Consider the following 14,820-nt stretch of genomic DNA (forward strand, 5'->3'; position numbering starts at 1 on the left):
GTCCTAAGAATTGGGACTACAGCTTTACATGTAATCTATTCCCCCACCACCTAAATCCTCAATGACCAACGAAACCCAAAAAGTCCACTTAGCTTTCCTGAAACCAGAAATCCAAGAAACATAAATACCTGCTAGGAATCAGACAGAAACAAACATCCTGTATGTTTTCCCCTCCTTGTTCCTGAATAGAAGTTCTTAAAACTGAAACCCAGATAGTGCTATCTTGGGAGGTCAGGTTTAGACTGTGTGTGTTCTCCAAAATAAGGCCTGGTCCAAGGGTGTGAGGGTCTCCCTGAAGCAGCAGAGAACAGAAGTATGAGCACAAACAAGGGGCCAAGATGCACAATCACTCTTTATTAATTATCTTAGAGACGGGCTGAGAAAAATGCCCAGAGGACTAATGCATTTTTCTCTGCTGTGCTCGATGCTGAACTATGAGCGTCACTGCCCTGACTGTACAGCTCTGGTTTCACAAGGGACTCGGTTCCCGTGAAAATGGAGAGCAGAGGTGGACTCTAAGACATACCCCGGGAGAGAGGCAGAGAAAGCTGGGGGGTGAGGCATCTACCCGAGGGAGTAAAGCCCCTCAAGCAAGCCAGACCACCCGACCTCAGGCTCTGCCTCACGGGTAGTGCTTCCTCCGGTTTCAGACTCACTCACTCCTACTTTTTGCTTGGGGAGGCGGGGGTTCTACGGGGAGGAGAAGGGACCCTCCGCCATCCGGCTTATCCCCAGGATGCTTCTGTACCCACCACCCACTCTGCCCCGGACCCACGGATCACAGCACGGCACTCAGCACCATCCAATCAAACACATCAGCTGCACACCCCAGCCTCCTCCCGAAGTACCTTCCTTCTGAGAATCCTGAGTATTCCTCACCCCTTTCAGCTCACCCTGAGCAAGTGGAAGCCCGCTGTGAGCCGTCCACGGGCCCCAGAGTCAACAGGGGCCGACCCCTCGCCTTCGGCATCAGCTGCGAGCACCCCCTCCTAGACACACCCGCCCTCGCAGCGGTGGGCCGCACGCCTCCTCTCGCGCTCCGAGCCCTCGCGGCCCCGGACCCGCACGCCCCCCGAACCCCTCTTCCGGGTCCCGCTCCCGGCCCGGCCCGCGCGGCCTACAATGGGCGCCGCACAGGCCCGCGCCCCTCAGGAATGTGCGCCCGACCGCGCGACTCACCCGCGCGGCGGCGGCGGCGGCGGGGCCCCGGGCCCGGATCCCGGAGCTGCGCGGCGCGGCCCATGCGCTCAGCGGCGGCACCGCGGGCGGGACGCGGCGGGGGCGCGGCCCCGGGCGGCCCCCATCGCAGCGGCGGCGCGGCGGCCCGCAGGCGGGCGCGGGGCAGGCCGCGGGGCCGCCGCCAAGGCCGGCCGCGCACTCCCGCCGGCCTGCTCCGCGGGGACGCGGCTCCGGCCCGACTGCGGCCGGTCCGGCGGCGGCGGCGGCGGCGGCGGCGGCGGCGGTAGCGGCGGCCACGATCGCTTCCCAGAGCGGGGAGCCGGAGCCCAGAGCGCCGAAGCCCAGGCCGGAGCGCCCCCGCCGGCGCCGCCCGGAAGTGCGGGGGCGGGGCCCAGAGCGTCGGGCGGGGCTCGGAGCGCGGGGCGTGCCGAGAGCGCGGGGGCGGGGCCAGGAGCACCTGACGGAGCCCAACGCGGAGACAGGGCGAGGAACACGCTGCGCGGAGCCTCCGGCGTGGAGGCGGGGCCTGTTGGGCGGGGTCAAGGCTGGGGGAGCCGGACGCAGAGCGCGAGACCGAGCCAGAGCGCGAGACCGAATCCGAGCGCAGGGAAGGGCCTGGAGCCTGGGGGCGGAGCCTCGGCCGTGGAGGCGGGGCCTTGTTGTGGGCGTGGACCCTGAGCGTGGAGGCGGAGCCAAAAGCGTCTGGGCGGACGGGAGGCGTGACGCAGAGCCCGGCCGAGTGGGCGTCATCAGATATGTCGCTGGGGGCGGGGGCCTTGGTGGGGGCGGGGCCTTGGTGGGGGCGGGGCCAAGACGCCGTCGAGGGTGACCAAGGAGGGGGCACCGGAAACTGCGCTGGTCCCCTGGGGCTGTGTCATTAGGGAGGGTGGCCCGAGCGTCGAACGGATAGACGGCCCTCAGGCGGCCCCGCAGACGCACGCCAGGTCGGAGCCCTTTTCTGCCTCCCATACGGTGTCCACTGACCCAGGGCTCCAGAGGTCAGCACCCCAGGCCCGGCCCGCCCAGCCGGACTGCCACGCCCTCCGAGCTCCCTGACCGGGAAGACTCTCGGAGGAGGACGGCCACCGACTGCCCCTGGCACGGAAGAAAGCAGGTGTCCAGGAGTTGGACGGTTGCAGGGCCAAGCCAGGCTGACCAGGAGCTAAGCCCCGAGTGACATACAGCCTCTTTGTCCCCCTTCATGCCTGCTGCCTCCTGGCCAGCCAGGACCCTGAGAAGGTGGGCTTGGGCTCTGCCCTCCCTGAGTCCCCGTCAGGTCACACAGAAGGCATCCAGTGAGTGCTGGTTGTCACTAGGGCAGGAGCTCCAACCTCCAGAGAGAACTGTGGGCGGACTGGCCAGGGCCCCACCCCAGCTGGTCCAGCCCGCCTGGGTTTCACTCAGGCACCATCCAGGGTCCTGGCAGGGGCTTCGCTTCCCACCACTGCCCCACGGGTACCACTGACCCAGGCCAGCCTGAGAGCAAGGGCTTCCAGATGTCCCAACGCCTGCACAACAACCCCCCTCCCCCTCACCATTGCCATGGCCACCCTGGCCTCATCTGCAAGTCCCGCTGGCTAGCTCCTGGGTTGCCCACCCATCACCAGCCCCTCCCAGAGGAAAGATGTGGGTACCAGGAAGTGCTGACTGCCCCCATAGAAGTGCCTCTGCAGTCCCCCCCCACGATCACCCAGGACCTCATCCTCCAACCATGCCACGTCAGACCGGGCACCTTGGGAAATGCTCCCAGGGGCCCCAGGGCCTGGCTGTACCCCCTTGTACACACAAGGAGGTTGAAGCTCAGGCCACACAGGGACCTGCTCACATCCTCCAGACCTGGGGCCCCGTGGCCCTCACCCGTCCCACGCTGTCTCCAGCACCCCCAGGCCCTCTGTCCCATGCTGTCCCCAGCAGCCAGCCTGCTCCCTAGAGCCCTCACAGTCTTCAGGGCTCTTCCCTGGCTGCCTCGGGTCACTTGCCCCCAATCCCTGAGGTCATCTCTGATGCCACTACCTCTTCCCGGGGACACTGCTCGCCCCCACTGCCTGCTACAAAAGGAGGAAGTCCAGGCTCGGGGCACTCCCCCACCAGCCAGCCTCCTACACAGCTGCCCACGGCTGGCACCTGCCTGAGGTGCACGGCACAGAGGCAGCCCAGCTCCAGCCACCAGCTTCCTAGGGCTCAGTATAGCCTCCTCCGACACCCAGGCTTTTCTCCGTGAGGGAGGAGGCCACCAGGGAAGTGCCCCAGCCTGCCGATGGCCCAGGCCGCCTCTGAGGGCTGTCACCATGCCCAGGACAGGCTGGGCAGGGGCAGTAGCTATGGTGGGGACAGCACCGCGGAGGAACAGCACTGCTGAACCCAGCTGGACCCACTAGGGTCCTGGTGGCAGGTGTCACTCTCTCACATCCCCTGGGATGGCCCCAGGCCTCCCAGGGCTGGTACAGGAGATGCCTTTGCAGCCTCTCCCTGGCTCTGTTCAGCTGCAGAGCCTTAGAGGCAGAGTGGGTGGGCTTTGTGGCACAACAGGGTCTGTGTGGGCTGCAGGAATCCTGGGTGGGCTGGACAGACAGCAGGGCCTCCAGGACATCGGTCCTCAGGCTGTCTTCCCACCGCCAGACATGGGCCCCCAGTGCTTGCCTTGGTTCTGCAGAGCTGCTGCTGTGGCCAGGCCAGCCTCCCAGGGTCGTGTCCACATCCATCCTCCTCCTGGCCCATGGCGGCAGATGTCCCCAGGCCCTGGGACCAGAGCAGGGCCCTCGCACCTCCGGCTCCTCGGGGCCCTCACCCTGTGGGGACAGGAAGGGAGTCAGAAAGCCTCGAGGAAAGGCTGCAGCCTGGCTTCCATGGGCTGTGGCTGCGGGCACTCAGGGCGGGGATGGGGGAACCCAGAGGAGGGAGCTCAGGGAGGCTCTGGAGAAAGGGAGGCAGGGAGGGCAGCCCCGGGGGCCTGTGCTGGAACAGGGGTGGCCAGTCAGAAGGACGGCGTCAGCCACCCAGAGCTGCGATCAGACAGAGCCGCGGGAGCCTGGCTTGGGAATGAGGAAGTGCAGGCTGGAGCCTTTTCTCCTACAGAGGGCCTTTCCCATGCACCCTCCCCAGGGGCAGGAGTCTGCCACCACAGGCTTTGATGTGATAAACTGTGGATGACGTGTGTTCAGGCTTTCCAGGAACTAAATGAAAAACTTAAAACCAGAAAAGAAATTATTTTCTTCAACTTAAGACATAAAAGGAATATTTGAAACGGAGTGAGCTCTGAAGCCTTATGGGTGTTTGTCCACTTGGCTGAGGAAGACCATTTATCATAAGAAATGATCTGCAGGAATGATCCATGATTGACTGAGGAGGCACGTTGAGGGGCATCAAGCCTGGTGCCACATGTGGGGGACGAGCTCCCGGGATGGGCTACTGCTCATGAGGTCTGCACCGACTCCCAGGAGGGGAGGACGAGGAAGAGGCTGCTCTGGGTCAGCCTTGTGGAGGCAGTCCCTCTTTGCAGGCAGAGCCTCTTCTGGGTTCTGCGTTTTCTTGCTCCTCTGCCTGGTCACAGGTGTGCATGGGGGTGGTGAGCAGTGGGCAGGCAGGTGAGGACCCGAAGCGGAAGGAGGCCTTGGCTCATCCATTCTGACAAGGGCATGTGGACTTCCCTTCCAAGAGGTGGCCCCAGCCATAGTGGCCACCTGCCTTTCCGGCTGTGAACCTGGCCCCTGGGACTCCATCTCTTGTCCCTGAGTGTGCTTTTTCCATCAGCTCTGAGCTCAGGGAGGGGGTGGGGGGCGCAGGTGTGCCCCCATCACAAGTTCGACAAAGGATGCGGAGTCGTCACACGGAGGGCGTGAGATACACACCAAGTAGAAAGGCTAGGAGCCCACACACACGGTACCCGCCTGGGTGGACGCAGAGGACTTGCCTGTAAAGGCAGGAACCACCCCAGAGCACTGACACTGGAGCGGATGGGGCGGGTTGCGGTTTCTTCATGCGTCAGGAAGAAGGTCCACAAGGACACTGCTGTTGTGATCTCAGGAAGGCCAGGAAGCTCTACAGCAGGCTATCTTCCCATCAACGGTTGATACAAATTAATCCAACAGAGTGAGACAGCTGCAGGGTGAGGACCTTGGGCTACGGGACAGAGCAGATCCCTGAGGCAGTGTCAGGCTGGGTGTGACTGCTGTGGTTGCCCCGAGTCGGTCCTGGGACTGGCAAGGAGGTGCCGCCTTGCACATCCTGGGCCAGCCGGCTCCGTGGCTGCCCGTCTGGGCCTTTCTGAGTCCAGGCTCGGCCTCTGGCAGGTCCTCCACCTCTTTCCACCTGTGTCCGGCTCCTCTCACCCTTCATACCTGTGGGCAGGCATGTCCTCCAGGCTGGCATTCTGCATCCCTCTTGCTGCCTGGACTTCTCTCTCCAGCCTGCAGCCAAAGCTGCCACAGACAGGTCAACCAGTAGCCACCCCAGCCCAAGTACCAAGCATGGAGGGGCGGGGGACAGAAGCAGGGCTTTCCTCAGACAAGCTGGCTCCAAGGTCAGTTCAGTGGCGCAGCAGATGCTTTCTGGCCTTGCTGCTTTCTGTCATCCCGTCCCAGTGGCCCAGGCTCCTAGGAGATGCTTCATCCTACCCCGGCCTCTCTCAGGCCAGGAGGTCCCACCCAGAGTGGAGAAGGAAGCATTCCAAGCACCCCGCCGTTGCGGGCATTCTCAAAGACAACCAGTTGCAGGGGTCACCTGCTTGTTCCGCTTGCTTGGAGCCCCGAGTCACAGGCCCAACAAGCCAGCGCCACGCTCATCCCGGGGTCCCTGCACAGATGACTCACCCAGCAGACCTGACAGCCCCCACACCCCTGCTGGCCCCCAGGAGTCAAGGGTCAAGTCCCAAGCCAGTACACGCGATCCCAGGGTACCCTCCACATGTACCCAGCTCAGGTCTCACCCTGTGTCCTGAGGGGGTCGCGTCACTCCGGGTCAAGGGGCATAGCAGGGCCGCCCTCCTGTACCGCCTCTCTGGTGGAGTCTCGCCACACGGCTGTCTGTTAAGCTCAGGGGCTGAGGCCAGGTGTTGAGGGTTTGATGTGCAAGGTGGCTCCCGGCAGCCACTGGGGCCTGGGAAGGAGGAGGGGCGAGCAGCGCCCCCCACCCCAGCCCCACACCTCCCCAGCTTGGTGCTTCCGAATCCCCTGACCAGCTGCCGCCTCCCTGGATACTTGAGCACCTGCCTGCATCAGGCCAGCTAGAGTCTTTGGGCACCTCCCTGAGTCAGAGTGCCCTCCTCAGCAAGTGAGGGTGCCGACCTGCTGCTGGCCTCAGAGGTCTGTGTGGAGCCCTCCATGAACAGGCGTAGGCCACGAGCTGGACCCTACGCTGGCTGTGGTCCAGGTCAAGTGTCTCAGACACGTCACCAACAGAGGACTGGCCTCCCGGCCCCGCCCACTCCCAGTGCTTTCCCCAGGAGCGGCAGATCCAGGCGGAGGGGCCAGCTCCCCCGGGGACCCCCGCCCTCCTGCTGCACTGACCTCACACCGGGTGGACTGGCACCTCTGTCCTCCCTGTTCCCTGTCCCAGCTGCCCCATCCCTGAAGGCCCCTCCTGGGGCCGTGAGAACTCACACCCATCTGTTGGTTATCCCTTCTTCTTTGGCCTGGCACACTTCATTCCACCCCTGCGAGCCTGCACGGTCCGGGGACCAGGGCTCCTCCCTGAGCTCATAGCTGGGGACTGGTGCCAGGAGATGGGGAAGTGTGCCCAGGTGGACCAGCTGCCCTTGCCCACACCCATGCCCTCACTTGCTGTCCCTCGATGTCTCTCTCGGCTGCCTAGGAGCCCTACGGCCGCTGCGGCCCAGTTATAAGTATGTGATTATGTATGCCGGGTCCCTCTGGCCCCTTTGTTGCTGCAGAATCTGTCATGGCAAACAAAAGTGCACTGGATTAGCCACAGTGGATTAAAAGATTTGCTCCTCAGAGTTTACCTAATAACCTAACAATCGCACTGACGGAGGCTTTGAACCTCCAAGACACGCTCGCCAGGCCATCTGGGAGCTTGCGGCCTCTGCGGGCAGCAGGACGACAGGGCGCTTTCAGGCGCCTCCGCCTGTCCTCACGGTGGGCTTGCTGCAGCGGGCCTGAGCCCTCGGCTCTCGCCAGGTCCGTCTGGGCCAAACACAGGGACGAGAGCAGACCCGGAGAAGACGGAGGCCCATGCTGGGGGCCGAGGCCCAGGCAGGACCACCTTCCAGAGGGCCGGCTGCCCAGCGCTGGCTGTGGGCAGTGGGTACCGGGCCTCGCCTGCGTGGGCTCAGCCCCCGGGGCGTCCACACGCAGCACAGAGCAAGCAGCAGGGACACTGCAACATGGAGGGCGGCCGTGGCCGGCAGGTGACACGCCAGGCTCCACCGCGCCGTGGCGCACGGTCCCACTGCTGATGCCCCTCAACGCGCGCTCCTGCACACACGCGTGCACACGCGCACACATGCACACACATGAGCGTGTCCCTCTTTGATCTCCAAAAGACACTCCATTTACAAGCTCTTAATCACAGCTGCCTTTTCGGGGCCTGTCCTCTGAAGTCCCGAGTAATGGGATTTGGCGCTTCTGATCCATCTTGGGCTGACCGCTCCTGTTATAGGTGAACATTTTCCCCCTTTTTTCCATCTTTTTATTTTTTTCTTCTCAAAAAAAAAATGCTCCTGCAACTGCACTGCCTTGACATGCCTGTTGCCTAGCCCTGGGAGCGGTGGCAGGGAGAGGGGCCGGGCGGCCGTTACGCCCAGGGCCCTCGCCAGTTGGGGGTCTTTGATGCCGCCTCTATGTGAAATCTGCCGAGAAAGACCCACGAGAGCGGTTTCCTGGGCCTCGGTGCGCTGCGATTCGTCCTGCCTCGCGCCGTTCCCTTTGTCTTTCTTCCCGTGACCCTTCCTTGGGGTATCTGGGGAGAGGGTCCCAGGGTGAAGGTGCAGAGGGCGGGGTGGGCGGAGGGCTCTGGGCTCCGCCACAAGAACAATGGGCAGCAGGGAGCGCGTCCACCTGTCTGCCTGTCCACCCATCTGTCTGTCCGTGCGCCCGCCCGGCTTACCTCACCTGCCTGGCTCCGTGCGCCTGCTCCCGCCCCACCGGCCCGCGCTCCGCCATGCTGGGCCTGGCCGTCCGTGAGAGCACTCTGAGCCACTCCAGGAAGCGGGTCCCTGCTCTTGGCCACTGTGTGGCTGCGAGGAAGAAGCGTGACTCTAGGCTGCAGCTCGGGCTTCCACCGCCGATTGGCTGAGGCAGGGACCAGATGACGGCCTCGGAACCCTATGGTAGCCATGGCAACCAGCCCCTTTAGACACCGCCACCCCCGAGCCACTCCTGACTGCGGAGGGAGCAGGCGGCACCGCTGGTGGGCCCATGCCAGGGTCCCCTCGGAGGGTCAGGTCAGACGTGGCTGGGTGGTGGCTGCTCCTCCAGCAGCCGTTGAGTGTGTGTGCGTGTGTGTTGTGCACGTCCAGCGCGAGGGGTCCCTGTCCCTCTCTTGGGACATGTCTCAAACGACTCCATGCCCTTCCTGACACCCTGGCAGTGCCAGGAACAGTGTCCATGCAGACCCTACTAAGAGGAAGACTTCAGGTCAGGCTTGCACCAGGAGCTGAAGGCCAGGCCCAGGCTGGTGAGAAAATAATGGGTGAGGGCAGCGGAAGGGGGAGCCGCGGGAACGCCCCACCCTCGAGGGAGATCCAACCTCTCTTCACCTCGGACCACAAAGGGCCTGCCGGCCTCATCTCTGCAGCCAACCCCTCCTGGACCCTTTGGTCACACTCACATGATCCCCAGCAGAGCCCTCCTGCCCCAAAGACCTTGTGTGCCTGTCCGACAGGACCAGGGGACTCTTTCCAACCCCAAGCCTTTGCAGCTGCTCTTCCCAGGGCCTGTACCCAGTCTGCTGGCCTCAGCAAGGCTTTCCCTGAGGTCTCAACGCCACAGCTTTCCAGCAAGGACACAACACACCTTCACTCCAAGGACCGGCCCTTCTGGGCGTTACAGGGCAGAGAGCAGCCTGGAGCCACCCCCACCCCATGTCCCTGACAGCCTGTGGTCTCCCATGGGCCGCTGGGGTCAGCACCACCTTGTTGAGGCCCCCATGAAGGCCACTGGAGAGCCCTGGGCAGCCCAGCCCCACCTGCCAAGCAGAAGATGGAGGCCAGAGGCCTGGCGTGGAGGAGCAGGTGTGAGCCTCATGCCCCAGGAAGAGCCAGGGTTGAGGCAGACCCTGCGGAGGCCACTGCCAAAGCCAGAGGGATCCGGAGTCAAGGGGAGTGTGGGACAGGAACCCAGGGCTCACACACTTGAGGGAACAGGCAGAGGGGATGCTAGGCTGGGCCCAGAAGCTGCTTGACCAGGACCCTAGATTCATCCCAGACTTCTTCACACTGGCCTAGCCCCACCCCACGCTGCCCAGTCTCCGAGCTTCCATCCCCAGCCTTGCAGCCTCCCATCTGTGGACACCATGAGCAGGCAGAGCCTGTCCAGGGGCAAAGTACAGGTGGGGACTCAGAGCTGGGCCCCTGGGGCTGGTAAAGGGGCTCCGGGTGTGCTGGGAGGGCTCCAGCCTGTTGCCAGGGAGCGCCAGCCTGCACAGGTTCTTCTGACCCCTGCAGGGCTCCGCCTTGGGGGCAGCCAGCGGGGGCGGGAGCTGGCTCAAGGGGCAGCGATGGGTGTGCAGGTTGGGCAGGTCCTGGTTCCTGTGGATGCCCCCGCGGCTCCTCTGCCTCCCCCACACCCTGACAGGGCACAGGCTGCCCTGTGCAGATGGGAGGACTCAGGTGAGACCCTCCTGAGGGGCCTGCCCCTCTGGGCCTAGGGTATCTCCTTCTCTAGGGACTCAGGGACATCAGGAGGCAGTGGACACAACAGGGCCTCAGGACACCATGGTGTTGATGGCCACGCTGTCAGGGCCCCCACGGCTGGCCCCGAGGGCCCCTCCCTAGTCCACAGCCACCGTGATGCTTTACCCTTCTGCCCAGTCCAGCAGGGAAGCATACTGGTTGAGCTCTGCTGTCGTGGAAACACAAGAGGAGGGTTGACCCAGCTGGTGCAGAGACAGGGGCATGGCCGGTTTGCGGCCAGGAGCCAGTGCAGGGCAGCTCCAGTTTCTACAGGCTTGACCTTCCTCGGTACAACGCAAGTACTGAGGAGCTGCAGGACCTCAGCCAGGGCAGAACCAGAGGCTCAAACAGCAACATGGCAGGGGTCTGGTTGAGGGGGGCAAAGGCAGCTCAGGGGGCCTCAGCCTGACCAGGACTGGAGGTGGGACACGTGGAGGGCAGTCCCTGTCCCCTCACCACTGCCCCTCCGAGACAAAACCCACAGGCCTGGGGGTGGCTTCCCAGGGGCCGGGGAGTGAGTCAGCCCTGCAATGAAGGGCTGCAAAACTTCTCCTGAGTCAAGGGTATCGGGGAGAATTTGATGAAACTGCTGTTACACCAGCAGAAAAGGGCTGCACTCAGACCCTTCGCCAGCTCGGCCCCGTGTGGCGGGCAGGCTAGTGACCCTCTCAGGGCATGCCAAGCTCCTCCCAGTAGCCAGCAGAGGCCTCCCAGGACCCACCAGTCCCCCCCTCCCCCCAACCCACAGCCACTGCCAATACCTGGCCCAGCCCCCACCTACTCAGGTCACATACCCTGTGCCGGTGCAGGGTCCCTTGGGGGCCCAGGAATGACACAGGTGCCCCCTTGGCTACGGCCTTAGTTGGAGCAAGAAGGAGCAGGCAAGGCAGAACTACCAGAGTTGAGGTCAGTGAATGGGGAATGTTCTGGGTACACATCACAGGGAACCCAGGCGGAGACTGGGGGGCTGGGGTGGGGAGGAGACCCTGCACACGGGAGGGAATGTGGCCCGCCCAGAGCACCCCCAGTCCACCGAGCCGGGGCTGTGGTTTGGATAACTGGGCTGGACATCGCCAGCCCACAGAGCCGGGCCAGGGGAGAGCTGAGCACCATCAGCATTTGGTCAAATTCTTAAAAAATTAAAACCAATCACAAAACAGGGGTAGGACACATGGGGCCTAGAGGTCCATGGAGGAGACAGGGACTGGTCACCTCCAGGGCACTCCTGCTAGCGCCCTGACCCCAAGGCAGCCCCTAATCCTGGATGACCTCGCCGGGAGCCAAGGGTCTCCAGGGCCCTCCTACAGCCGTGCTCACCAGCCAGCTGCAGGCTCTCTCTGGTCTCCTGTCCGATAAACACAGTCCAGGTGGTGTCATGGTAGTCCTGGTGGTCCAGTCAGCCACAGGACTTGGTCAGGGCACCCACTCGTCCTCCCAGAGAAACCCGGATGGACCTCAGTGCTTAGGATTCCTGGGTAAAGGTCAGCAAAGAGGGTCATGGCCCCCAAATCTCAGATCAAGAGAGGCCTCAGGTGCCTGGTCCAGCCTCTCACCAGGGGCACAGCGCCCCTGCCAAGTTCAGGCTGTGGGTCAGCAGAGGAGGGGCGCCAACGTCACAGGCCACCTTTTGGGCATGACAGGGAGGGGCTGCCAAGAAGCTGCAGCCTCGAGGCTTTCCCTGCAGGACACCCTCTGCCCCCGCGCCTCCCAGGGCTGGTGGGGGTGCTCACCACGCCAAAGGCCGAGCTGGCGTGGACCCTATATACCCAAGTCCCAAGCCCGGCCTTGGCACGTGGCATGGCTCTGGAGGACAGTCCACCTGGGCAGGGCCGTGCACCGGTGGGAGGGGCAGCATCACTCTGCTCCCCGGGCGCTGGGTCCTCCACGAGAGACAAGACTGAAGTCTTGAACACCCGGGACCACTACCCACCTGAGCTGCGTCCCGGCACCACTTGGGCAGGGAGTCAGCTTGATCCTCTAAGCAAAGCAGCACACACGTGGCCTGGCTCAGACTTTACTCAGGCTGGGCCCGGAGAGTGGTAATCCTCCTCAACAGGGCCCCTGCTGCAGGGGGAGGGAGCAGCGAGCCACACAGGCAGTTAAGACAGCCCCAGGCCTCTGGGGATCCTGGGGCTCCCGCAAAGCCCACCCTACCCAGGAACTGCGTGGCCAGCACACACAGCCATGGGTTCACCCACTGCCCATGGGCGGCTGTCACCCAGGCCCCTGGCTCTGTCCACGGTGCTGAGCCTGGCCGTCAGGCCCAGGTCCCCGGGCAGCTACGTCCTGTTGGCTCTTTTCTGTACCACAGCTGGCTCGGACAGCGCCTGCTGCTGAAGTTGCTCGACCAGTTCCTCCACGTAGACCTTGAACAGAGGCACGGGGTCCTGGAGGGGCAAGACGGGTCACCATAAGGTGGTCTGGGGAGGCCGGGAGTCCAGCTGCTGCTGACCAAACACCAGCCCCTAACCCAGAGGACAGTGCCCTGTCTGTGGGAGAGGGCCACAGGATCAGACACCTGCCCCTGGCTTCCCTGGCTGGACTGTAGAGAATAAAGGCAGAGGGAGGGGGCAGCAGCTACCACGTGCTACAGACTCCTCTAAGAGACAGACGCAAAGGCCTCCGGGTGGTACTGGGCAGACCCTGGGGAGTGCCAGGCGGGCACAGCAAGCAGCGGCACCAAGCCTCTGGCTCTCGCTGGTCCTCCCACATGCTCACCTTCTCTTCCAGGAGCCTCTGCTTCTCCACGGCCTCGTCCAGCGTCAGACCGACCCACTCAGCCTCTGCCTCCGGGATGACAAACTCCTGGGCAGGCAGAGACAGGCTCTCAGTGAGGTTCAGGCAGCCAGCTGGGGGGCCCATGAGGAGCAGTCAGTAAAGGCTGGAGCCCCGACCTTGTACTTGTCATAGATGGCTGCCCTCCGTTCGGGGTCGTCCGGGTGCAGCTGGGGGTCCTGTCGGGCGAGCCGCAACAGCATCCCTCGCTTCAGGTCCATCCCAAACTTGGAGCACAGGTCCTCCTTCGGGGTCTGGCAGGAGGCACCGCATGGGGCCAGGTGCTGAGGGCAGGGCCCCGCCCACCCCAACAGCTGGCCCCTCCAGCTTCCCCCCCAGCAGCTGGCAGCCCCCACACCCAGGTCCGAAGAGTGGAAGGTCTATGAACAGAGAAGGAGGTGGTTGTGCTTCCCACATCCACGTAATTGACTCCCACCGGGGTGTCCAGGAAGGAACATGGTCCCGTTTACATCTCACCAGGGACTCCGGCCTGGTGCTGATATGCTTGCCTTGAGGATGTAGAAGTCAAACCCGTAGGCCTCGTCAATGAGGTCCAGGGTGCGCATGGTCACGGTCACAGTGAACTTGGTGTCCAGGATCTCACTGTAGAGCTCACGCTGGAACAGCTGTGGCTTCCACACCTTCTTCACCCTCTTGGAGAACTGCAAGTGCAGGAGGCTTGCTGAGCCCTGCTGCTTCTCGCCACACCCTGGAGTGCAGGGACCACCCCCACCCAGACTCTGCCCACGGTGCTGCTTTTCATTCCAGACACAGCACACACACAACTGTATCCTGTGGTTCACAGGTCATTCCAAACCAGGGACCAAGGGGCCAAGGGCAAAGAGACGCGAGCCTGGGAGGCCTTAAAGACACAAAGCCCCCAACCCCAAGCTCGCCCCGGAGGCAGCACCGCTTAGGAGCAGACTCAGGAGACAGGATCCGAGGTGAACCTTTGGCAGCAAGGACAGGTGACCTGAAACCTCACCCCCAGCCCTTCTCAACACTCAGGGCTCCTCCCATCTGAACACTCGACCTGGCTGCCAGAACTGAGACTCGACTCCTGAGGACACCTCAGAGGGAGCGGTCTCCACCACACTGTCAGGCTCTCTCCTGGAAGGGTGGGCGCTCTTTCACTGTCCACATGCCCCAAAAGCCCACGCGGAGCAGGGCAGCGAGACCGCGGAAGCACGGCTCCAGCGCGCCCTGCTCACCCACCTTGTCGTTGTTGACGTATCTGTAACCCTTCAGCCAGCCCTCGCCGCCCCAGAGCCCCAGCTGGGACTCCGGGGGGTAGTGAACGGGAATGGCCACATCCTCCACACGCTCCCGCTGCCCGTTCTTGGGGTTGATCTTGAACTTGGCCCCATGCGGCCTGAAGTGCACGGGCGTGGGCGTCCGCGCCTCCTCCAGGGAGCGCAGGTAGTGCGGGGGCAGGCGGGAGCAGATGCCCTCGCGCAGCCGCAGCCGCTTCCACAGACCGACCGGGACCTTGTGCAGGGGCATCGCGGCGAGCCTGGCGGGAGGCCGGGGCCGCCGTCACGCGCGCCCGGCAGCAGGCGGCCTCGACCATACCCGCTCCCGCGACATCCCCGCTACCGGCCCAGCCCTTCACCGGCCCAGCCCTTCGCGCAGCCCCGACCGCAGACGCATGACCCGGGTTCCAACCTGCAAGACCCCGACCCCAGACGGGCCACACCACCTACTTTCCAGAATCCCTGCCTCGCCGGAACCGGAAGTCGCGCCGCGGCATTGGGTCCTCCACCCGCCGCTGACTGGCTGGCTGCAAAGGCTGTCGGTCTACCCCGCCTCGTCCCGCCCCCTTTCCCGCCTTTACGGACGGTAGAAAACTCCCTGCGGAGAAGGCGGCGGCTCTAGGCACCGTCGGCAAGTGCGGGGACTTGTCAATCTCGGTCCCACCTTCCCGCCTCCCGGAAAGAGCGCAGAAAACTATGTAAAAACTCTTGCCTTGAAACATCATGGTAGAATGTTAAATTAACCAATCACAGTGAAATCAGAGC

At 63.7% G+C, this 14,820-nt stretch overlaps 1 protein-coding gene across 2 annotated transcripts; it reads right to left on the bottom strand.

Annotated features, from left to right (window-relative positions):
- Nucleotides 1–12,027: 12,027 nt before the first annotated feature.
- Nucleotides 12,028–14,780, bottom strand: MRPL28 (mitochondrial ribosomal protein L28). 2 transcript variants are annotated; one of them, XM_043456505.1, is made up of 6 exons: nucleotides 14,506–14,780; nucleotides 14,018–14,315; nucleotides 13,312–13,464; nucleotides 12,922–13,056; nucleotides 12,746–12,832; nucleotides 12,028–12,414 (listed from the first exon to the last, which is right to left on the bottom strand). In XM_043456505.1, exons 1-6 carry the CDS (start codon nucleotides 14,778–14,780, stop codon nucleotides 12,307–12,309), a joined length of 1,056 nt encoding a protein of 351 aa, XP_043312440.1. In that variant the 3' UTR covers nucleotides 12,028–12,306. The 2 variants fall into 2 exon arrangements, with proteins under 2 accessions (XP_043312440.1, XP_043312441.1); XM_043456506.1 differs by having other exon boundaries at nucleotides 14,468–14,676.
- Between the last annotated feature and the right edge of the window lie 40 nt (nucleotides 14,781–14,820).

The sequence above is a fragment of the Cervus canadensis genome, chromosome 32 (assembly GCF_019320065.1).
Source record: "Cervus canadensis isolate Bull #8, Minnesota chromosome 32, ASM1932006v1, whole genome shotgun sequence".
In the NCBI taxonomy this organism is placed as follows: Eukaryota; Metazoa; Chordata; class Mammalia; order Artiodactyla; family Cervidae; genus Cervus; species Cervus canadensis.

Bases quoted from the DNA above. Each gene is read 5' to 3' on its own strand.
- MRPL28 (XM_043456505.1), bottom strand. From the start codon at position 14,780: ATGATGTTTCAAGGCAAGAGTTTTTACATAGTTTTCTGCGCTCTTTCC. The intron at 13,465-14,017 runs GTGGGTGAGCAG...CTGCACTTGCAG, and splicing joins GATACGTCAACAACGACAAG to TTCTCCAAGAGGGTGAAGAA. The intron at 12,833-12,921 runs GTCGGGGCTCCA...CTGCCTGCCCAG, and splicing joins CCATCTATGACAAGTACAAG to GAGTTTGTCATCCCGGAGGC.